This window comes from Daldinia loculata (genome assembly GCF_022478755.1).
Source record: "Daldinia loculata strain CBS 113971 unplaced genomic scaffold F4817scaffold_64, whole genome shotgun sequence".
In the NCBI taxonomy this organism is placed as follows: domain Eukaryota; kingdom Fungi; phylum Ascomycota; class Sordariomycetes; order Xylariales; family Hypoxylaceae; genus Daldinia; species Daldinia loculata.
Window position 1 is genome coordinate 106516 of NW_026054918.1, and position 23283 is coordinate 129798.

The window sequence follows — 23283 nt, forward strand, 5'->3', positions numbered from 1 at the left end:
TATCTGCAGATCTGTTGAGAATAACAGGCTATCCGGGACATCTGGCTCCGAGAGCGTGGCATGCATGCTATTCTAGGTAGTATCTTAACTGAACACTTATCGCAACTACGACGTTGGATCCCGGGGGGTTTTCATGCGGGCCGCCAATTAACTTGTGCATGAACATCCCGGTTTGGTACCTTGTCTACCCCGGAAATACCTAGGTACCTACGTAGTGAAGAGTTGAAGATCTGAGGTATGCATAGGATAACTCGATCGAGTGGAGCGACAACATTGCGATCCAATAGAGGTATATGAGCAACAGATCTGACTTAGTATTTAGCTAGCTAGTACATGTGCTATAGGTACTTTTTGTTTTCTATCAAAATTTAATTACACGATGGCGTCTTTTTAGCCTATGTCGTCTAAGACTACATAGGTAGAGACTAGACTCCGCCCGAGACTTTGCTACATAAACGAGTGCAAGCAGCCGAGTTCTCAAGTCACGTGGAGTCTTAGCTCAGTGGTAGAGCGAAGGATTGCAGATCCTTAGGTCGCTGGTTCGATCCCGGCAGGCTCCTTTCTCTGGTCGGTTGAATTATAAAATAATATTCGACATTTGCTTTTTGTAAAGTTCATATTCATTTTTTATGTAAAAAAAATATTTTCAGTGTTTGAAGCCAGTTCTCTTTGTTCATCTCAGTTTAACGTAGGTAATATGGCGACTTGGTATATCGATTGGAATACGTGGGCATCGGATATGAGTATGATGACTTTGAAGCTTATATTTTCATCTTTAGCAAGAACAGTATTGTCTTTTACGCCAGTCCCACGTGAACATAATATCATATTGAGCGGAGTGGGGCTTTTTCCCGCAAGAATCATAGCTACAACTCAAGGAGCAAGGACCTCTAGTGTAGTATGAGCATAGTGAACACCTTTCTTCTCATTTTTCAAAAACCAAAAGAAAAAGAGCTTTCAAAGTTCCACGATATGATAATAGTTGTGGTATCACAAGTATGAGGTATGAGTCAATTTATAATTAAGAAACAGTACTTACAGCAAGTCGCCTCTTAACTCCTAGGAACATCTGACTTAGTAGTCAAGGGGTGATATACATACAAGCATAAGAGAAGTTTTTATTTCAAATCATGTTTCTAGAGCGAATGTATATAGTAAGAGAGCCGAGTGTTCATCAGCCCTTCATAAGTTATATAATGGCTTTAGATAACTAGAGATAGAAATCAACACCCACAAACGTGATAGTTAAAGGGACAGTATACAGTAGGTTAGCTCCTTATCATTATGCCCAACATATTATATATAAACCTCCAAGCCACAGCTTCAGTCAAACCGTCAATCACAAAGGATTTGTCTTGTATGGCCCTAGTTGCTTGTTTGTTTGTAGAGCTAAGATTCGGCGTTTAGACGAGGGTGGTGCGGAAAACCCCCAACGATACACCATTCCTAGGAAAGAATCCCGCAAACCTAAGGCTAAGACGAAGTATACTCCCCGATATCTGCAGACGATTTGGTGCCATCGGTGATATCGTAGCGGAGTTAAGAAGTCTTGGTAATAAGGGTTGGGTGAGGATGGAGCCCAACGCGGCTAACCTTTCGGAGACCCCCGTTAACAAGTTACGATAAAACAAGGTCCTTCTGTGGATAACCTACCTACTGATTAAGCAGCTTGTCGGTTAACCACCGATTGGCGGTTGATATTTCAATCCACCGTCTTGGCATCCGCAGTTGACTTTATAGTCGGACTTGGGTATCACACGAGGTTATCCTCTTAGATATTGATTTACACAGGACTCGCCGCAACGTCTTTTAGGATATCTAACTGCAACTCGGGCTGTATGTCTATACATTCAATTTCGAAATGATTGTCATTCCAAACACCTGGTTTGACGAAAAGGTCCAAGATGAGGTAGCGACCACAGAGCAGACTACCGCGCTTAAGGCTTACCTCGAGGATGATATAGAAGCCGAGGAAGCGGGAATGCTTATCACTGCAGACGTGCACCAGGAAACCCTTGCTGACACAACCTCGGCCGAGGAAATAAACGAGGAGCTATGCAAGCTCTGGGGGTTTATCATTGACGTCATCGTGGACTGGCCTTCGGAGCACATCAAGATTGCCAATCTTTTGGATACCATCAGCAAGCTTCCACATGTCGACCGCACGGGAAGAGACAGCCTGGAAGTTTTCATGGACGGAACCGGGACGGTCCGGGCCTCTGAGCTGTGGCAGGATCTCCCTAGATTCTGGAACTCGTTTAGCGATTACTGGCATTGTAAGTTACTCAACATGTGTTCTCCTCCTGTCGTACCGTACGGGTGTAAGTGTAAGCGCGTGCTAACGGTCGTGCAGCGTCAGCTGGTTGGCCATATAGTCGACCTGAATCTAGCGCGGAAAAAGCGGCTAACTCTCAATGGACTAACATCAACTCATTTGCCGCGATAGTCTTCATGGGCGGCCCGTTTGCGGACATGCCGCTTTTAGGAGACTGGGGCTGCTATGTGATTAAGAAGGCGTCGAGGTCGGATTACGAGCCTGTAGAAGTGCATATTCCCTCGGCGGCTGTGTGGATGCGGTTTGCCGGCAAGGAACTGTATCACTTTTACTTGACGCGGTATGAGGGACCTTTGATGCGGGAGAGGTGGGAGGGCTGGAGGAAGGAGTTTAAGAAGATATGTAGGAATGATACGGTAGATGCTGATATTAGAGAGAATGCGGCCGAATTAGCAGCGTTGATGGGGATGTCTTTATGAGCGAGTATAGTTGGGAGATTGACATCCTATTATTGTGTATCGAGATGCAGAAGAGATAAGTTCCTGCTCGTGTATATGCTTTAGTCTTATAAGTCTTATAAGTCTTATAGGAGAGACCCCTATTTATATGCCTGAGGAAGGTACGTAGACAGCTACTCCGTTGCTGCCACGCCGATGCGCTTAGGTTAGCGGTAGTTTCGGGTACCGGTAGGGCTAATCTCGGTATTAGTTAGCGGGCGAAGTGGGTCCCTCCCGCTAACAATCGCGTGCTTGCTCGACATGCAAAAACCCTTTTTCCCTCACGAGTCATCGTCTCTATCGTTGCAAGTTAAGTCGGATATATGCGAACTATATATAAATACGGGTATTAGCGTGTGACATTATCCGCAGTGGTTATACTGTACTGGGAAGACTAGGATATACCACCAGAGATCCCGAGATTTAAGACTTGTGACACTGCTGTGGGCTACAAAATGGTTCGAAATCTCAAAAAACCCTCTTCCCCTAAACTTAGACATTGAAATTTCATCCCCTGACTTATACTCATAGGTCCATGCAGATGCATCGAATTTTGCCGAGGGCGTGACAAAAGAGCAGGCTTACACGCAAGTCCTCTTACAGGCGGAAGGTCTCTTTGACGGCCAAAGAAACTGGGTGCGTTCATGCCCTCAGAATTCAAGCACCAGACTCACACTTATACTTCTGCCTCCTTAGGTATGGTATGTCTTCGAGTATTTAATCAAAGTAGTATTGTCGGCTTGGAGTTGGACTGACCGATGACTCCTTGAAGCAATCTTGCCAACGCAGCATCCCTCTTATGGCACGCTTATAAATCGTTGCCTCACCCAAGCAACCAGGTGAACTGGGCAGGTTAGTAAAATATTGAAATACGGAAGAAGCCTCTGCGGCTTCTTAAAACATAAGTACTCGAATTTACAGCTACGCCATTGCAGGCTTCTACACCCTTGATCCGCAGACGACAACATCAAAACGCCAGCTCGTCCTAGGGCCGTTCCAGGGCAAAGTCGCCTGCCAAACCATCGCCTTCGGTAAAGGGGTATGTGGTACGGCGGCGGAAACCCAAATAACGCAGCTAGTTCCCGACGTCGAGAAGTTCCCGGGACATATCGCCTGCGACGGGGATAGCAAGAGTGAGATCGTGGTACCTATTGTCGTCGGGAGCGGAGAAGCGAAGAAGTTGGTGGCTATCATAGACGTCGACTGTGCGGACTTCAACGGGTTCGATGACGTGGATAAGAAGTACTTGGAGCAGTTGGCAGAGCTGATAGGGAGGAGTTCTGATTGGTGAAGCAGGAAGTGTGAAGGCGGCTTACGGAACTATCACTGGCCTCAACCATAGCCTCTGGCCTATTATAGGTTAGATTATCTCTAAGGCCTTATTATAAGGTCTCCCATATGCAGGCTGTGGTGGAAATATGTCGCCCTGATGCGTCAGAAGTTGCCAAACCTGATTAAGACGATGTACCTATGTCTTGTCCCTACGAGGCGTATTTCAATCGCAGGGCAAATTAATCATATTCCATACGCATTATCAATAGCATATCATGACTTGTACGCCGAATTAATGCAAATAAGCAATAAGCAATAGCTTTGATCATCTAAATCACTTGGGCTCTATTCGTGCCCTCCAACTTGTCGAGTTTACAAATCCGATAGTTCCCCTGACTCTGACCACTACTCCTATGATATGCTTATCCATACAAAACAACCCTAGAACCCTTCTACCATTAATGTCAGGAATGTCCTTATATCAACTACTGCGTCCTATACATACATCAATCAAGCTGTCGGTGCTGGGTTCGGCAAGCAAATGTCTCCGCCATGGTAAGTCGCGCGTTCTACAAATTCGGATCATTACCGCACCCTTTCCTTAAACAGCCTACTTCGAGAGGTTCTACTGAGGGAAGCACATGAGTGATATGTAAATAAGTAGATATAATAAATACAGTTCGAAATATCAAAAATAACAGAAATACCTGCGAAAACACCTAAGAATAACTTAGCATACTAATAAGGAGAGTATCGGGTATGCCAATATTCAATCTAACCTTCCATCCTATCAGCTTATGCACCAATCCAACACACCCGCCCCGCACCGGACGCCAAACCCGCTTCAAACCGAACCCACCTCCAATTCCGAAATCCCGATCTCGCAGCCGAGGAGCTTTATCCCACCTCGTCCTCGTCCTCGCGAACGGTGATAATGCGATAACCATGAGAAGCTTCCTGCGGACCCTACGAGCCTTCTACTCCAAGCCGACCACATCTCGTCCCCGGACTCTAACACCTAATTCCCTATCCTTCGCAGCCCGCACCATGGCCACCTCCACCGCGCCCGTCCTCAAGCAGCCTATCAAGCTAGCCTGCATCCAGCTCGCCAGCGGCCTCGACAAGACGGCCAACCTAGCCCACGCGCGGGACAAGGTCGTCGAGGCCGCGCAAGCAGGCGCTAAACTCATCGTATTGCCAGAATGCTTCAACTCGCCCTACGGCACCAATTACTTCCCGCAGTACGCCGAGACCCTCCTCCCCGGCCCCCCGTCCCCCGACCAGTCCCCCTCGTACCACGCGCTCTCCGCCATGGCCGCCGAGACCGGCGCCTTCCTCGTCGGCGGGTCCATCCCCGAGGCGGATCCGGACCCCAGCACGAATAAGTACTACAACACGTCTCTGGTATTCGGGCCCGACGGCGCGCTGCTAGCGAGCCATCGCAAAGTACATCTCTTCGACATCGACATCCCGGGGAAAATCACCTTCCGCGAGAGCGAGGTGCTGTTCCCGGGGAACAAAGTGACCATTGTAGACCTCCCCGGGTACGGCAAGATCGCCGTGGCTATATGCTACGACATCCGGTTCCCCGAGCTAGCGACGCTGGCCGCGCGCCGCGGCGCCTTCGCCCTGGTATACCCCGGCGCGTTCAACCTGACGACGGGCCCGCTGCACTGGCGGCTGCTGGGCCAGGCGCGCGCCGTGGACAACCAGGTATACGTGGCGCTGTGCAGTCCGGCGCGGGACCTGGATGCGGCGTACCACGCGTACGGGCACAGCTTGGTCGTCGATCCGATGGCGCGGGTGCTGGTCGAGGCGCGGGAGAAGGAGGAGGTTGTGTATTGGGAGTTGGACGGCGAGAAGATCCAGGAGACTAGGCGGAATATCCCGCTCGCGACGCAGCGGCGGTTCGATGTTTACCCGGATATTAATGAGGGCAAGATTAGTTTTGAGGAGCCGAATCCGCCCAAGTGAGGTTGTGGTGATGGTGGTGGTGGTGAGTAAGGAGTTGGTTTCGCTGGGTTAAAGGGGAGGAGGGTTTAACGTGGGTTTAGATATATCTAACTACCTACCTAACCTACCTAAGGCATAGGACGTGGATAATAGAACTGAGCGTTGCCGCGGGAGACAGCTTGGACGCAAGGTTAAGTGTTCCTTGGGAGGTTATCTTGTCTTATTGCCTCTGAAAGCATAGGCACCACTACTCTGCAAGTTCTAGTGGTTATTTTTATCACTTATTGTAAATAATATAGAGGCAGACGGTCCTTAACGAAGTATGATTTACGACAAAATCTGAGGTTATAGTTATATTGTCGGCGCATTTATATGACCGTCTAAAAAGAGGTCTTGTATATGTCTTAGATACCTACCTACTTATGAATTTGGTCTGTCTTATGAACTTTGATCATCTTTTAACATAGCGTATAACTTATTATCCTCTACCCTTTTCCGTGAGATATCATTCTAGTAGCCTTCATACCTATTCTACTATCAATTCCTCTCCTGGCAATTCACTTCGACGCGGGCGATTTTTACCCGAGAATAAACGTACCGAACATACATTTTCGTATAGCCATGAGCAATATGTATTTTACTGTATCAATCTGCCTACCTTATTAAAAACGCGCGCGTAGTGTTATACACAAATAACCTATACTCCTTTCGTCTTCACACGCTTGTGGATCGTCTCCGCCACCAAGTCATATGCGGCTTTCCGGCGTCGTATGAACACGATATGCCGTACGCCGCCCTCGCAATCATCTGGTGTTTGACCGAATAGCCGTGCCGCGGCGTCATCGGCTTGTGCCATAAAGCCACCAAGGAACGACGGTACCTAGTTACACTGGGGTTTGAACTGTTGTAACACTTATAGATATCGTATGCATGTATACCTAAGATATGTTGGATATGTTGTGTATGTGTATTTTCAAGGTTGGACCCTGTTATTACCTCCCACACGGGAAAAGGAGGCACGCGAGCAATTTCCTTATCGGATACTAAGCTGGTAACGGTCGATCCTCAGGGTCTCCCTTACCTGAGAGAGCATGCGTGGTTTATACCTAGGTAGGTATGTCTCACTGAACTACCAACCCCTCCCTCCCTCTGCACCCCACCAATTCATCATCTATTAATCGATCGAGGTGCCACAGACGGACCCCGAGAGACTGCCGAGAGTTCAAGGATCGATGGCGGCTAGTTACTCTAGGATTGTGTGATACTATATAAACGTTACTTTTTTTGCGTAGCATAGGGGGGAAGCCCGTGAGCAGGATCAAGTGTCTGCGAACGGTAGGTGTTTGTGAGATAAGGAATAGGGAATAGGCCATCACTCTTTCGGGTTTCATATTGCGCGGCTGATGAATACAACAAGGCGAAAAAGGCGGTAGAAAAAAAAGCAAGGGAGGCCAAGAGTAACGAATAAATGACTGGTCACATCCCGCATGTTCTTTTCCGAGCCGTTGCTATTCTGCATGTCAGCGTCGCTTTCCGATACCGCTCGGCATCTCATCTGAAATCTCGAGAATCTGTGATCTTGGGCGTCCTGCTCTCTTAGTCGTTGTGAAACAGAACGACAGGAGTTGCCAGTCTGACAGTTTGAGAATTTCCAGGGTTGCTTAACGTTTTTCCTTTAGTCGCGGACCCCCTACTCGGGAAAAGGAAGATATCAATATTACTCGCTTTTGCTTCTTTTATTCAGACGTCTTCTTCATCCTTCTAGGTAGCCTAATTGGCCCTAAAGACAGGTCCAGCGGGTTACTAGGTAGTTATAAACTAGTATTTTTAGTATACGTCTAGATACGTCTAGACCACTTTGTTAGTGCTGGTTAAGTTGGTATTTGCTTTTTGATACTAGGCGGAATAGGTATAAAGGCCTATTCCCGGAAACTGATGCTAGGGATTCGGATGCGGCTCTACGTAGCCGGCATACGCCTTGCAGATCACGAGGATGACCGGCTTGGCTCTCATTGGCACTATAATTTGTCTGTATGCACTCTGCTGCTAGATCCCATAATGTAACTTAGAAGGCTTATTTCTTGCATTGCAAAATCTAAGGGTCGGGGTGAGATTCTGCAATTTGACTCTGTTCAAAACATCATGTGGGTGGATGGATGGCTGGTAGTATCGGTGGTGGTGGTAGCAGTCGGTTTAGAAAATTTATTTCGCTTATGAACCACTGGTTAACTGGGATGGCTCCGCGTTTAGATGCGCTCTTTGTAGTAGTTTTAGCCGGGTTTGTTCGGTAAGGGCGCTCAGCTTTGAACATTAGTATGCAGTAGGCAAGGCCCGTATGTATATACCCTTTCATAATTGCAACGGCCGGCGAAGAGATATATCATAACGGGACAGATAGCTTGTAGTCTTTTCCCATGCATAATAGGCGATGTCGTAGTAGAAGTTGTGACGAACATTTTGTTGATGATCATGAAATCTCTTCGGTTCCCTAAGACATCTTTTTAAGACATGCTTGAGAAAATGTTCCTTTTTTTAATTCTTTTTTTATTTTATTTTTTATAGATCTCTTCCATGCAACTCACGACCCGCTTGCCTATAACATCAAGATGTCTAGATCCGTAAACGTTTGCGGCAAGTGGACACGAGACCAAAGTAATCTGTACTGTAGGCGTTCTAGACGCCATGGTTCCCTTGCACCAAATTCGTCATGTAATCCCGGTTGACAAAATGCTGCAGTTCATACGGTTACAGCGCAGTCATTGTGTAACTTTTTCCGTTTGTTCGAGTCAATTGGAACCGAAGTTGATACGACGGCAGGCCAAAAAGAGGCAACAGGTCGCATGACCATTTACCTAGTAAACAAAAAAAGACAGATATGAGATCGGGTAGGAAAATGAAGGTATCGAGGATGAGTGTTACAAGAGTCTCAGACCTGTCACAGGGCGGTGAGGGCACACGTGCTTGACATACAGTTTGTGATTGGCAAAGGACACTAAACGTTAAATAGTCCCTAATTCGTCCTAGTTAGTTAATCTGTCTATTCCTGCAAGTTTTATATGTGAGGGAAAGACTTATGTAGCTTCCCCAAAGCTAGCGGTTCCGGCTGTTAGGTAATGATACAGCTTGCCTGTGTCACCCACCAAATCAAGACAACTCTGCCCCGCTCTAACCAGAATCAGGGTCTTCTTAATCGACCAATCAACTTACATAGATTCTTCAACCTTCTCTCTGTTAGTTGCAATATAAACCGCGGATGCTACCTGATCAGTATCACAATTGCTTTTTTAATACTTTCGAAATAACCCCTCAGATCGTAAGCTTCGCGAGCATCTAAACACTTACCACATACAATTATGCAAGCCATCAGATCGCGGTGTTACAAATTCTTTATAGGTTTAATTGGCAGCAATACAATTGACGGCAGCACAGCAACACAGCATAGCCGATGATGTCGACAGTGGATCGGATATTCGTTAATCAATTCCCTATGCCCTTAGGTTGTATTGCATACCCATAAGTGGAGAAAATGGAGTAGGATTTAGGACAAGGATACATATTGTGACCAGGATTAGCGCAGGGGCCGAGACCGCTACGTACGTATTTCCCGCCCTACCACCACCGCTAAAGCTCTAGCGCTAGAAATAAGGCAAGATGCATCTCGGTTGATAATGAATTTCGAAGAATTTAGAACCACGACCGCGAGACTCTCACGATACAATGTATGTATACTCTACCCTACCACTCTACCACTCTACCACCACTCTAACCGGCTTTTCATCCCTATTCCCCGTCAAAGGACGAGAAATAAGAAACCGCGCTACTGTGTAAATATGACACCACTTCAACCATTTATAATGTCAAGGGGTTCCCGTTTCTTATCCACTGCTTCTAAGTTCTATTCACCGCGTCTATGATCTATGAACATCCAATATTCTACCCGACTCCGCTTCTCTAACAAACTGAAGGAGAGGGACGATCAATATTTAAATAATTTGTCCGTGCAGCAGCTGGAAAGCAAGACAATTGGTACCCGTCAAGTTCCAAGCAACTAAGAAACCAAGTATCTAGGTAGCTTCGTCTCGGCGTGCATCTCATTACAAGTATCTCGTATATACGTACTTACGCTACCTAGGTACCTACATACATGTGCGTATACATGCGCGTATAGGTACCCACCAAAAGAAGCAAGGCAGGTAGCACCAGAGCGACTGTATCTACCCGCCGAAACATTGAACAGTGATAACGTCATATCATTGCGCGTGGAATAATCGACGGTCCAAATCATTGAAAGTTCCGACTTCTCCCCGCCATCTAAATATTCTTGTCTACTACCTTAGGTACATTTACTATTATTACCCCGAACAATTATCCCGACCAAACAAAGACGGGCTATCCAACGATTCCGGTCCAATCTTTCCTCCTCCTATACACATACGAATAATTTCAATTCGTATTATATAGGCAAGAGGTGGTATTGTGAATCATCTCTTACCGAAAAAATAGTCGCAACGGCTATATAATCGCCGTGGCGCTTTCGAATTGGTAGAGTAACGATGAAATACGGGGAGCACTTTGAAGAAGAGTCGGTCCCGAGCTGGAGTTTGCATAATATCGACTACAATTCGCTGAAGCACCAGATTAAGGTACACACCACTAAAGACCAGGCCACCGCAATTGCTATCCCTGGCCAGCAGGATCATGCCCTGAAGAGATTTGAGGACGCCTTCTATATCGAACTCTGCAACCAGCACAATCGCGTTGGTCTCTTCGTTACAAGCAAAGCCGACGAGATTTCAAGACGACTATGTACGCTTTCGTCGCTACTATCCCAATTGATCGACCTCGTTTAACTAACAGTGTGTACTCTACAGGTCACCTCTCCGACTCGATACACCAACTCATAGTACGATGTAACAACGCCGGCGGAGTGTCGTCTAAGCGGCAACGGCGACTCGCTAAATATGCATTACAAGTTGACGAGTGCGGCGACGACATTAAGGCATTGAGCCGATTTGTCAACGCCCAGGTTATCGCGTTCCGCAAAATACTCAAGAAATACAGGGTATGTACTCACATATAACTTCCCGACATTATAGGAGAAAACCTACGCACGGTCATGACATAGTACTAACGGTTGGCGGCCTACGCCTGCGTATACATAGAAATGGACTGGCTCAACAACGTTAAGTAGTCGTTTTAAAGAGAATATCCTCACCTCACCCAAGAGCTTCACGAGGCGCGACTTTCATCCCTTACGACTACATCACCGAGAGTTGCTCGCCACCTTGGAGGCCGCCATTCCCGACCTGAACTCCCTTCAGATCGAACGACAGAAAGCGAAGTTACAATCCGAACAACGCGCCGACAGTCGCCGATCTTCGCAGACACAATCCCCGAAATCCGCATCCATCAGTACACCGGGTGGTTCGTCGATGACGTATTGGAACGAGTACGACCACGGGAGCGAGGCGGGTGATCACGACGAGGAACGGGGATACGCAATCTATATCGACCCGAACGCTAGTGTCGACTTCCCAGGCTTTGTGTATATTAAAATGATATTCACTGTCCCGGTAGACAAAGTTCGGCACTGGTTGAAAACGCGCACGCCACATCTATATCCATCCGAAACACAATCACTTCTCGGCAGCCCTTCGCCTGATTACTTCAGTACCCGGCATTCGACTGCACAGACGACTGATAACGAAGCGACCGAAGACGAGTACGCCTCGTCGCTAAATTCCAGCATCGGTCGCCGGAAAGGAGCACGCTATGCAGCATTGCCGGCGACAGAAGAAGACAATGACTACCAAGTGACCTTGTACCGCGATAAGGTGCTGACTCGGACCGTGGTATTCACTTTCATTGCTGCGTTTATCCTCTTGCTCGTCTCCGGGGTATTAGTAGCAACAGGCCGGCATAAGCTCCGGCTCGAAGTCGACGCGGGCGTTACGGTCGGATCCGTGGCAAGTTTATTCTGCGCTTGCATGGGCTTAGGTGCCATGCTATATCGTCAGTACCCCGTCAGCATTCTGTACAGTCTTGCTGTCTGGGGCGCGTTCACGGCTGTGTGCGCCCTGAACGGCATGTTGCTTGTATTAGTAGTGGGGAATAACGGGTTATGAAAGTAACCAATCGCTACCACCAATTGATTTTGGCCTCGGTTGGGGTTTGTCTTACGTTAGGTGTTTCGTGGCGTTCTATAGGGTGATCTATTAGAGAGGAACGGGCAATACTTACCTCGCATATACGAGGTTACATGCCATGTGCATATACCCTCGCCTTACCACTGCGAGGCCTCGGGAAGTGAAAGAGGTATACATAGAGATTGTTATCGGAGGGCTCGGCTCAACCAGGACGTAAGGTCTCGTTTTTCTTATCCACGTTGCGTTAAAGGCTTGTTTCGAAACGGTACGATACCATACATAGATTTCGGGTTCGCGAGCCTGTTCGTAGGTAGTTATTTGGGTTTGGAAAGGCGCGATTGTGTTGCGGCTCGCTGCCGCCGGTGCGATTTGTATTTGTACGCGAGTACCTAGGTTAGGTAGGCATCAATATATATTATTACGATATTGTACGGTGTTTCTTTGTGCTATATCCTAGTTGAACTATGTTGCTAGTATAGGTACCTATGCTTACTGTTTTGCTTTTGCTTTTGCTTGTACATGAAGCACGACCGTGATCCGACCAATCGCTTCTTTATAGAACCGCTATGCGCGCAAGTCAACAGCCAGAAGAGGCAGGTCAGTAGAAATGAATACATCTTTTGGCCTGTTATAACGAGGTATATCAATATCAATATTCAATTTAGACCGAAACATAGACCAAGGTATTATTTCTTCCGACAATATCATTCAGAGTCCATTCTCTAGTATGTAGTCAGTCTCCTACTACCCGCACCCCCATCCCTTTTTGCTCGCGCATCAAACCTCGCTGTTTTCCAGTGTATACCATCCATCCGTAGTCCAGACTCCATACCCAACCAGACATAGAGAAGACAGGTAGAGAAATAGTCGGCAGGACGAAGAGTTGAGAAAAATAATAAAAAATAAAAAATCTTTCATGTTCCGTTATTATAGTCCTGCCTTTTTCCAAACACCAAACTAAACCTACAGACCTGGACAAACTAAATACCTAAAGTAGGAGACGAGGATATATATATGAAAATCAGAGGAAGCTCGCCTGATCTTTCCCCTTCTCCTTGAAATATCACTATTAACCTCCAGGCTCCAATAACAAGTTTTTCCAATCCCGTATCCAGACAGACAGACAGACGGACAGACAGACAGACTTCCCTACGCGGGGGGAGTATATATTTAAACATATACGTTAGGTATGTATGTAATGAGACACGAGCGAACGGTATTTCGAAATATACCACGGCATCCGTATCTTCTCAGCACCTACAGACGAGAAAGGGGGAGGTGAGTAAGAACGGCTCCCGTACGGCGGGGGCGAAATGTCACCTCTGCGCGAAATCGAAGCACATGGTATGCGGCGGGGGCATCAGCCGCGAGCGCTGGAGGTAGTGGTTGCGGTCGACGTTGAGTTTCTTCTCGAGCTGGCTCATCATTTTTTCTAGGGCATGAGTTAGTTAGTTAGTTACGTGTCTCCCCCCTCCCTAAGAAAGAGAAGGATAGGATAGAATAGAATAGAATAGGATAGGATAGGATAGGGCTTACCAGCGATCCCCCACCGAAAGCTAAACAACCTTAAGCTCTCAAACTTCTCCTCGATATCGGCCTCGCACTCGGCCCTCTCCTCGGGGAAGATGCGCCGCAGCGCCGCGTACGCCTGTATCACCAGGTAGCACGTAGCGCCGGCGGGGGCGCACAGGAAGGCGGGCGACCGGGGCGCGGACCCGAAGTTGGCGTTGAGCTTGCACGATATGTCGGTCGACATCTTGCAGGCGAAGCGCAGGGCGGCTATGGCGGTGGAGATCTCGGCGCTGGAGGCGACGAGGGAGGAGGCGGGCGCGGAGGAGAATGGGAGCGTGTTTTCGAGGATGGAGAGGTAGGGCATGTAGAGGGTGAAGAGCGCGCTGGGGGGAGGTTAGTAGGGGGTTAAGTAGTTGAGTGTATTGGGGGTAGGGTTGTACGTAAAGGGGGATGTATAGGTGATAATAGGGGGCATACCTAACAAGCATAGCAAAACAATCAAGCGTAGCCTCCCAATCCAGCGTCTCCCCCAGCAGCGTCAACGTGCTCTCCCTAATCTCTCGATCGAGGTCCGCATACGTCGATACCAGCGGCATCTTGCCCGGCCGAGCATCGCGCTCCTTATCTATGCGGAGCGCGCGGTGGAACAGACACGCTGTCTTGGCCGAGAGCTGGAAGCCGCCGAACTTCTCGGCGCCGATGGGGATATTGGTGCTCAGGTGCCGCGGCGGCGACGGCGGCGACATGGGAAATGCGACTCCGGATGATGATGCTGTCCCGCTTGGGCCTCCGGTCGAGCTCGGCGGAGGCGTTGTCGGAGGCGTCTCGGGCAGAAGCGTGTTCCGCGTCGGACTCTCGAGCAGGAACGGGAAGTCCCTCGCGTTTTCGTCCTGGTGGATGAACCTAAGTCTCTTGTAAGTATTGCATCTCGAACGAGCTGTCGTTTCCCCCCTGGTCTAACTACCCCCTTAAGAAAGGAAAAGAAAAGAAAAGAAAAGAAATCACCACTTACTGCTCCAATATAAACATCCCCCACCAAAGACCACCACTCTGCTCCTCCTCCTCCACCCCGTTCATAGCAACAGCAACATCAAGATCAACATCCCCCCCTCCCCTCCTCCTCCCTCTCTCTCCCTCCGCCACCTGCGCCGGCCTGATCCCCAGCACGCGCGCCGTAACGACAGCCTGGCTCAGCGTGCGGTACGCCGTAAGCGCGTCCCCGTGCCCGTACTCGTACAGCGCGACCAGCGCGCCGCACTGCACCACCTCGACGTCCGGGCGCGGGTCCCCCGCGCACGCCAGCAGCAGCGACGACAGCAGCCGCTTTACCGTCCGGTACGTCTCGTCGAAGATGGGCTGCGGGCCCGCGTCCGTGATCCGCATCCGCGTCAGCAGGTACATGGCGGCGACGAGGAGCGCGGCCGTCTTGGCGGGCCGGTCTAAGTTGAGATTGGGATTGGGATTGGGATTGGGATTGGGATTGGGATTGGGATTGGAGTGAAAGTTGGAGTGAGAGTTGGAGTGTTCGGGCGTGTCGGACCCGTCCGTCAGCGCGGCGAGGCTCGCGACTTGGTGCTCGAAGAGCGTCGGGTGGATGACGGCGTACCACGAGTGTATGCACAGGAAGTACATGTTGACGACGGCGCGCCAGTCGACCTGCTGCCCCGACCCGGGCGATATCAGCGAGAGGATCTGCGCGGCGGTGATCCCCTCCAGGGGCTCCGCGCCGCGCAGCAGGGCGTCGTGCGATAGCGAGTGCGGCTGGTAGATTACTAGCTGTGCGCCCTGCGGGATCACGTTGTTGGATATGTCGTGGATGTAGTGGCATTTAGCGTTGAGTCTGCGAGCGTGGTTAGCTTCTGTCTGTCAGTGTTTTCTGTATAAACCCCAATATCAATTTCAAAATGTCATCTTTGTGGCGCTGTTAAGCTAAGAGATATTTTACGAATTCGACGAGAAGTTTGTTCAATTTGATAATATGTTAGGTTAGGCTGGGATGTCTTCCTCTGGGATAAAAGAAAAGAGTCAAGAATATAATAGTAGGAGTAATATGACGATGTATATGGCCTTACCTCTTACACCTATCGCAGAAAGGCAGCTTCTTATCACATTTTCGTTTAGACGCACGGCACTTCTCACACGCGCGCGCGGCCAGGCCGCCTAGGGCCGACGCTTCTATAGTGCCGTACGCGGGCGAGCCCTGGAAGCACTGTCGCTTGGGGGAGGGCCCGGGAGACGATTCCGGCGTCGTCTCGGACATGGGCGAGAGCCCGTTCGGAACCTGTGTCGTCTGCATGTCGGCGGACGTGTGGTGCGCAGGCCTTCAGGCACCTTGCGCATTTGGTATGTATACCTATTTCTCGGGAGTACCCTGGCCTGGCCTGGCCTGGCCTAGTAAGAGGCCCGGGTAAGAGAGAGAGAGAGAGAGAGAGAGAGAGAGAGCAGAGTCTCTAACCGTCTAGCTGCTGTTGCCACTGCTACACCAAGGATCGGGGTTGTTGTGCATTTCCCCCCCTTCCTCGGGTGCTTGCTGATGTCGCTTGACTAATGCGTCGGACGACCTAAGGCTGACCGGCTGTAGAAGATGGGTGGTGTATAAGGCGTGTCTCGGATAGTTGCAGCCTTACAAAACCAATGATGTAATATGTTGATATAAGCCCCGACTATGTATTTACTCGCGGCACCGAGTTGAGTCTCCGCGGAGAATAAGATTTCTGGCCGTCGAAAGAAGAATAAAAAAAAAACAAAGCTGACTTGCCTCCCGTCGGTGATTATCTAAGGTAATGATATTATAAGTCAGTGGACTCGTCGCCGTTTTTGCCTGTGTTTAGTTGCAAGTCGGCTGTTGATTCGCCCCTTTGGAACTAACCGGATGATCGACAGGTCGAGCTGAGAAGAAGAATGAAAGCAGCGGACAGGGATTGGCCAAGGAGAAGCTTTTGGTAGCACAAAGTACGTATATACATACAATACAAGGGGGGAGGGGATATCGAATAAGAAAAAGAGTAGTGTATGTGTGTATGTAATGTAGAATCTAGGATAGAGAATGTGATGTGTAATGTAATGTAATGTAAAGTAATACAATTTCAACTCTGTTTCTGTTTCTGTCTCTGTTAGTTGCTAGTTCTTCTCTCTTACCATCCAATCGGCCAAGTTCCAGTCCCGAATCCTAAGTCCGAAGAAGACTCAATAATAGAACGACAATCCGCGCTAAGAGTTAACGATTCAGTTCTGCCCCGGCGAAATTCATCTAGTAGCGCCTTTACACTGGTCTACCCTTCTCCAGCTTCGAAGGCCTAAATACCGAGGCTTACAAACCCCCCCTTCCCCACAGACCTTCTAGGGACGGATGGAATTGTTCTGCAGCAGTCATAAGTGCGATATTACCTTGTCACCGCGAGCTAACTATAAATAGCTTAGGCTAGGTAGTTAATATAGGCGATAATAATAACGAATATCTACCTAATAATTATGTATAAGCTGATTACCTACGTATATCTTAAGCTTGGCTTTTAACGTTATTACTGTTAGCCTCAGCTCTAATACATACCTACCTACACGAGCTTATTAATTCTCGCATCTTACCAATAGGGAAAAAAAGACGGCAATGATACCTACCTAATGCGAGGCTGAAAAAAAAAAGAACGAGAACGAGAAAAAAAAAAAGATAGCGAATGACCATGTAGCGGCGTCACAAAGCCGTCAAGGTGCATAAAAGGTCCGATACAAGCTAGGAGCTGTCATCGGCGCGATCAGAATTCGCCATTGGCCGCTGAGCCAATATACATACTTTCCCTCCCACCGTCCTTAGGTGAAGTAAGACGGTCTTCTCTATTGCGATTTGTTCGTTTGGGAATGTTCGCGTCAAAAAGCGGTCGGGAATATGTAAACTTGTAATGTTCTTGTCTTGTCTTCGCCGAAAAAAAAAAAAAAAAAAAAAAGGGATCCAAGGTGTGGGAGGGACGGATGGATGGGTATCGCATTTTCGCTACGATTCTCAAGGATATGAAATGCTAGCTTGGTACAAGCCCCACAATCTCAAGATCGTTGCTTGACCTCCTTGATACATACATAGTAAAATACCTCTCTTCCTTGAATATTTATATAGAAATATTCGCGTTATACTTTATACCTCTTAAAATACCAAATAGCCTTAACCAATAGACTGTAAAATATCTCGCAAGCATTTTAACCAATTAACATTTAAAAGCTTTATACCGTTCAAGTGATCTAGTCAGTAACCAGTCGAGGTTTCTCGAATTTTAACTCGTGGGGCTTGTATAAAACTACTATGTAACATCTCAGATCCTTGAGGGTTGTACATTAGGTTAGGTACATACTAACGCTAGAAACAAGGAGGCGAATCACCCAATGAGGCTCTAGAAAGGTCCCACTCTGACGGGTCCGGCCCCAACAGAATTCCCATGTGCTAGTGGAGACGGGTGACCGTTGCTTCGCCTAGTCTCGTCGGCGTTAAGAGGATGTCGGAATGTCGGAATGTCAAGCTGAGGCTGATTATTTAGTATACCTAAATAGGTATTATAACTATGAGCAAGTTTCCATTCACTGCTCTATCCCACTACGGAATACTATTAATAAATCCCAAAAACACAACAAGGTAGCACCTTGTATGCCGAAATCTACATAGGCCGTAAACATGCAACTCCAAGAACCCTTCGAATACCCATATAATCTAGGTTAGCAATGTACCCAAGGTAATACGGGTCGTCGTAATCGTCACCCATTTACCTTTGCCACCGTAATAGTTACTGAACCGCCCACCCGATAAGTACATACAAAGTTCCAACCATGCATCCCACCCATTCGAGTATGTAGTGTATAAGCTCTCGCAAGCATGCCTCCACTCGACCGACCAGGTTCAACCCGGCTTCAATCTTCTCCCACAAGTAGGTAAGCCTTAAGGTATGCAGTTGTAATCACCATAAGCCATAAAACATTCAGCTACAATTCCCTCGTGCCCGCCTCATACACCATGCCCAATATTACCCATTTCCCCTTTCCTCTTTCCCTTTACCCATCAGATCGTCAACGTTCCATTCAGCGGCAAATCTCTGCTGCTCCCACCGACGAATATCCCGTACTCGCCCGGCTGTAGGTGCCACTTCTGCGCGACCACGTCCCAGACGCTGAGGTCGCGCCTCGTGACGAGGAATGTAGCCGTAGCCTCCATCGTCGCGTTGAGGAACGCCTTTTCGAAGCCACGTAGCTGACGCACCGGCGCGTTCGGGATCCCAACGTACAGCTGAGCGACCTCGCCGCCGTATACGTCGCCTACGTTCTTTATGTCCGCACTAATCGATGCTACCACATCCCAAAGATCTACCTGCCCGCCCTCGCGGATGGCCCCTGTCGGATATTCATCCGTGTTAGCATCGTCGTGCTTTTCGATCTTTAAATTCGAGTAGTTGAACGTCGTGTAGCTTAGTCCGAAACCAAACTCGTATCGCGGTGTGATATTCTTCAGATCGAAGTGTCGGTAATCGATATACACGCCTTCGCTAAAGTTCGATTGAGGGAAATGCTCGAATTGATCCAGGGGCAAGTCTGGTTTGGCAACATGTTCATAATCAGACTCATTCTTGGCTACCGTGTACGGTAGCTTGCCCGATGGGTTTGACTCTCCATATAACAAGGAGACAAGAGCACGGCCAGACGCCTCACCGGGTAGGTGCGCGAATATCAAAGCCGTTACGTTCGGGTGGTCGATCCACTGATCCACCAACCGGACGCCGGCATTATGAAAGATGACGATCGTATTATTGCACCGATCCGCCACATGTCGAATCAAGCCGTCAGTATAATCGTCCCGTAAGTTCGGACGATCATACCCTTCGCTTGCGAACGCATTGACAATAACGAGACATGCATCCGACGTGCTAGCAACATCCGGATCGGGACTAAAGAAGTCCCAAAATACAGCCGTCCGGTCATCCCACGCGCGAGCGTTGAGAGCGTCGTACGGCGAGCTAACGAAAGCTGGCGTCACGGCACCGGAACCACCACCACAGAACAGCGTCCCATTAGGAGCAATGTCCGAAAAATCTTCATAGTAGTGGCCCGAGAAACCGGCACTTGTGTCGCGCCCAAGATAGGATGATTCGCCTCCGAAAGTCCACGCGGCAACACCGCCGTTAGATTTGTAGTTCCACTGGTCGGGACTCTTTGCCGAGTAACCGAATACCGAGAGCATTCTCGGTTTCCTTAGTGGAAGTGCGTTCTTGATATTCTTGACTAAAACGTGACCTTCAATAGCACCATCTAGTAGAACTTTCTGAGACGAGATATTTCTCGCGTCGACGATGTCGTGCGGCTGGGTTAGGTCTACAGGCATACCGATTCCCGGCTCTGGGAAGTCCTTGTCCTGTCCTACCTGATAGTACCCAGCCATGATTCGCGTTGCCATGTCATCTAAGCGATCCTCAGAAACTGATCCATTTCTAACTGCCTCCGTTAGCTTGTCTCCCCAGAGCTTCGAACTTGGCATGACCATGTCCATTCCAGAGTTGGCCGATGCAACACCAGCATGAAGAGCATCCCAGTCCGAAGTAATGGCTCCCTGGAATCCCAGCTCCGTTTTGAGGAGGCCATTTTGGGTTTTGCTGTTCGCGCAAGCGTAGGAGTTATTCACTCGGTTGTACGAGCACATTACGTTCGCAGTCCCGGCCTTGACAGCATCTTGGAACGGCCTGTAACTAAGTTAACTAGTGTAGCATAGAAGGAGGTTTTAGTCTATCAAAATACCATAAATACAGCTCGTGTATTGTCTTATCATCGATGTTAGATGAGACGGATTCAGTGTCACCAGTAGGCTGTCGGTTCGTTTCTTGTTCGTTGCCGATGAAATGCTACGTACCGAATAAGTGTAAGTCCTCTGGTAGTTAAAGCTACTCATACCTTGGTACTTGTGATGACCCCCTGCGACTGAATTCCCGTTACCGTCTCTGATACAAGGCTGCCGGTGAGATAGGGGTCAGGAGAAAAGCCTTCCCAATTGCGTCCGCCACGTACTACGCGTCCGATAGGACCAACTACGGGTCCGAGGTGGATGTTGACGCCCTTGACTCTAAACTCAAGGCCTATGCTCTCTGCACGGTCCCGAGCCAAACCCTTGTTCCAACTGGCAGCAACATGGAGACCGCTCGGAAAACCACTGACAAAGTCCGTAGCTCTGACACCCTGGCCGGCATCGTTTAGACAGAAGCCCGAGAAGTTCATACGGGGAATGGCGTCGATATTGCCAGAGCAGCCGTTTAATGTTCCCGAGCTGCCCGTAGAAGAGGAGAGTCCTGATGCAAGGATTACCTAGCATCGAATTAGCCATGCGTGCTAGGTTCGGTAGGTAACGAAATACCTTCTCCTCGATCGTAAGCTGCCCAACAAAGTCGAGAGCTTTTTGGTATGCATCGGCCCAAGCGCCAACTCCCGTCATCGCGGCTAGTCGTCATATTAGATACTCCATCTAGCGTATGGTAGACCGGAATTTTATTATGAGTATACTCACGAGAGGGGTATACCGGCTCGGACTGGCCGTAGAAATAAGTATCATCGGTGATAAGAGCTTGGCCGCTAGACGCCGCAGCAGCTCCGTCACCACTATCGCCATGTCGATTTCGCAGGGCGAGAAGTCCTAAGAGACCGAATAAAGGCAATACCATGAGACCAACAACGAGGGCGACACCGCGCTTCTTCTGCAGTATAGGAAAGCGCTGCTGCATTCTAGCCCACCACGAGGTCTGGTCTAGGGGCAATACCTGACCCTGCGACAGCGGTTGGCGTTCCTGCTTTATTTCTGCCATCGTATGTATGCTCGGCTAATTATCCGTCATCTGGTGAAGGTGTATCAAAAACAACCAATTACAGAGCCGTACAAGGAGTAGTTAACTCGTCATATACACTCCTTTTCAGGAAGATTGGCCAATAACTGGGGAACCTTGCGAATACCTATTATTCGCAAAGGCAAGAAGGAAGACTAAACCTTCAAAGGACCGTTACCCTCGATATATAACCCAGACTCAAGGCGGGTGGCCCTATGTCGGAGTTCTTCTAACTCTAATACCGGACGTCTATTTCGTGATCTGAGCTTGGAACGAGAAAAACAACAAAACTGGTACAATGAGCTCTAATGAACAGGCGAATGCGACGGTCAATAAAAAAAATAACGGGGTATTCATTAAATATTATCAATTCCGTAGTCAGAGGTGCATCCGAGCAACAAGCGAATGTGTAGTTGAGTAGGTTTTTCGAACTCTTAAGGTTGCACGCGCTCTCTCCTCGGCCACAAACAAGTTGGGTTATACTCGGTTTACATACTATGGTATCTGACGATCGTCGTTGAACAACAGGCTGATGTCAATACTGATAGGTACGGATGGGGGATCATAGCAACCCGTTTGCTTGTTGTTTCCTTGTTGCCGGGTTGATCGTTATTTGGAGATGTTTGGGGCTTCCCTGATTGGTCAATTGTCTATGGTTAATTACGTCCCAAGACATATTACATAGTTCGTCGGGCAGGTACCGTCGCTCGTCGCTTAACGCTTAACGCTTAACGCTTAACGCTTAACGCTTAACGCTTAACGCTTAACGCTTAACGCTTAACAGCTTCGACGGCTCGACCCTGACTAACTCATTTCGGCATTGGGAATTGCGCTTTCCCCCACGTGCCATAAACCTTGGCCAAGCTGCCAGGTGTCAGGTGCCAGGTGCCTCATGCCGCGCGAATGAAATTCCGCATATGGAAACCTGCCTCAAGCTGCATGGATGTTGATCTGCATTCGATCGTTACCGGCATATTAACGTTTAAAAATATTCATAAATTTCTTATAACTGAGAATACGAACTATACGAAGTTGTTAGAGCAACGAGTAAAAGTGTAAGAACTGGCGGTCTTCGGTATGTTAAAATAAAAGCTTCACTTACATGCGGGCATGTCATACAAGTACGATATATGCGTTTATTTGGGCTATTAAGAGGATGCATTTTATATTTCACGTGTAAGTGCTACTAAGAGATACGTACTATGTCATTAGATTCCAGCCAAGTTTACCGAACCTCTAAATAAGGTCCGCCGCCGCGAACCATGATCGTGAAACAGGCTTGTGTGCTACTAAAAATGTCGATATGCACGATTCCGGAACCTACCTAGGTAGGTACACATATTTCTACCTACCTTCAGCTTAGGCTTTATATCTTTCCTATAAAGGACTTCTCGAGCCCCCATTCATACCACTTCACATATTTTAACACAAACTTCGAGTTACGCTTCTGCTCCAGCTCCGGCTTCGGCTAATGCTTAATATTTTGATCAACTATTTGATCCGCCCAAATCTAACTGTATATACGAGTAATGGCTATCATGCCAAACTTCTTCCCGTTCGCTAAGTCTGCAAAAGTAACCTCCAATTCGAAAAAAAATAACAACGTGGTATCCAGTGTCATAACTAAAGGAATCGTATCAATCAGGGAGAGTTTGTAATCGTCCAATGCGGATATAACGCCGACCCAAGAGAACGCCCAGTGGGCTAGTATTCGTATCAATTCCGTCCGTCGGTGCCCTAAGGAGTCGCAACGTCGCAATCTACATTCTTGACGAATAGAGGAACCGTTTCAT

The 23283-nt window shown here is 48.3% G+C and overlaps 6 protein-coding genes and 1 non-coding gene across 7 annotated transcripts; 5 read left to right on the forward strand and 2 right to left on the reverse strand.

The window, feature by feature from the left end:
* Positions 1-488: 488 nt before the first annotated feature.
* On the forward strand, positions 489-560 carry F4817DRAFT_t140. Its single transcript has one exon. It is a non-coding gene; the product is annotated as a tRNA-Cys (tRNA).
* A 1301-nt stretch (positions 561-1861) lies between these two features.
* On the forward strand, positions 1862-2754 carry F4817DRAFT_361414 (uncharacterized protein; the record flags this gene model as incomplete). Its single annotated transcript, XM_049306402.1, has 2 exons — positions 1862-2276; positions 2354-2754. The coding sequence occupies 2 exons, from the start codon at positions 1862-1864 to the stop codon at positions 2752-2754; spliced, it is 816 nt and encodes a 271-aa protein (XP_049155298.1).
* A 281-nt stretch (positions 2755-3035) lies between these two features.
* On the forward strand, positions 3036-4324 carry F4817DRAFT_349396 (GAF domain-like protein). The gene is made up of 4 exons (XM_049304822.1): positions 3036-3230; positions 3304-3418; positions 3544-3624; positions 3708-4324. The coding sequence occupies exons 1-4, from the start codon at positions 3228-3230 to the stop codon at positions 4061-4063; spliced, it is 555 nt and encodes a 184-aa protein (XP_049155299.1). The 5' UTR covers positions 3036-3227; the 3' UTR covers positions 4064-4324.
* Positions 4325-4989: 665 nt separating this feature from the next.
* Positions 4990-6018, forward strand: F4817DRAFT_361415 (carbon-nitrogen hydrolase; the record flags this gene model as incomplete). The annotated part of the gene is made up of 1 exon (XM_049306403.1): positions 4990-6018. One exon carries the CDS (start codon positions 4990-4992, stop codon positions 6016-6018), a length of 1029 nt encoding a protein of 342 aa, XP_049155300.1.
* Positions 6019-10550: 4532 nt separating this feature from the next.
* F4817DRAFT_319675 (uncharacterized protein) lies at positions 10551-12122 on the forward strand (the record flags this gene model as incomplete). The annotated part of the gene is made up of 3 exons (XM_049301093.1): positions 10551-10803; positions 10869-11059; positions 11160-12122. The coding sequence occupies 3 exons, from the start codon at positions 10551-10553 to the stop codon at positions 12120-12122; spliced, it is 1407 nt and encodes a 468-aa protein (XP_049155301.1).
* A 1595-nt stretch (positions 12123-13717) lies between these two features.
* F4817DRAFT_361417 (uncharacterized protein) lies at positions 13718-15951 on the reverse strand (the record flags this gene model as incomplete). Its single annotated transcript, XM_049306404.1, has 4 exons — positions 13718-13922; positions 14133-14558; positions 14668-15495; positions 15728-15951. The coding sequence occupies 4 exons, from the start codon at positions 15949-15951 to the stop codon at positions 13718-13720; spliced, it is 1683 nt and encodes a 560-aa protein (XP_049155302.1).
* A 2216-nt stretch (positions 15952-18167) lies between these two features.
* On the reverse strand, positions 18168-22127 carry F4817DRAFT_349422 (glycoside hydrolase family 3 protein). Its single transcript, XM_049304823.1, has 5 exons — positions 21178-22127; positions 21028-21110; positions 20571-20978; positions 20418-20521; positions 18168-20362 (listed from the first exon to the last, which is right to left on the reverse strand). The coding sequence occupies exons 1-5, from the start codon at positions 21470-21472 to the stop codon at positions 18694-18696; spliced, it is 2559 nt and encodes an 852-aa protein (XP_049155303.1). The 5' UTR covers positions 21473-22127; the 3' UTR covers positions 18168-18693.
* Between the last annotated feature and the right edge of the window lie 1156 nt (positions 22128-23283).

What these genes read in the sequence shown, in the direction of transcription:
- F4817DRAFT_349422 (XM_049304823.1), bottom strand. Translation starts at nt 21,472, where the DNA reads ATGGCAGAAATAAAGCAGGAACGCCAACCGCTGTCGCAGGGTCAGGTA. An exon ending in CGAGCCGGTATACCCCTCTC is followed by an intron (nt 21,111 to 21,177) that starts GTGAGTATACTC and finishes TATGACGACTAG; the next exon opens with CCGCGATGACGGGAGTTGGC. An exon ending in AGCTTACGATCGAGGAGAAG is followed by an intron (nt 20,979 to 21,027) that starts GTATTTCGTTAC and finishes ATTCGATGCTAG; the next exon opens with GTAATCCTTGCATCAGGACT.
- F4817DRAFT_349396 (XM_049304822.1), top strand. An exon ending in AAGAAACTGGGTGCGTTCAT is followed by an intron (nt 3,419 to 3,543) that starts GCCCTCAGAATT and finishes TGACTCCTTGAA; the next exon opens with GCAATCTTGCCAACGCAGCA. An exon ending in CAACCAGGTGAACTGGGCAG is followed by an intron (nt 3,625 to 3,707) that starts GTTAGTAAAATA and finishes ACGCCATTGCAG; the next exon opens with GCTTCTACACCCTTGATCCG.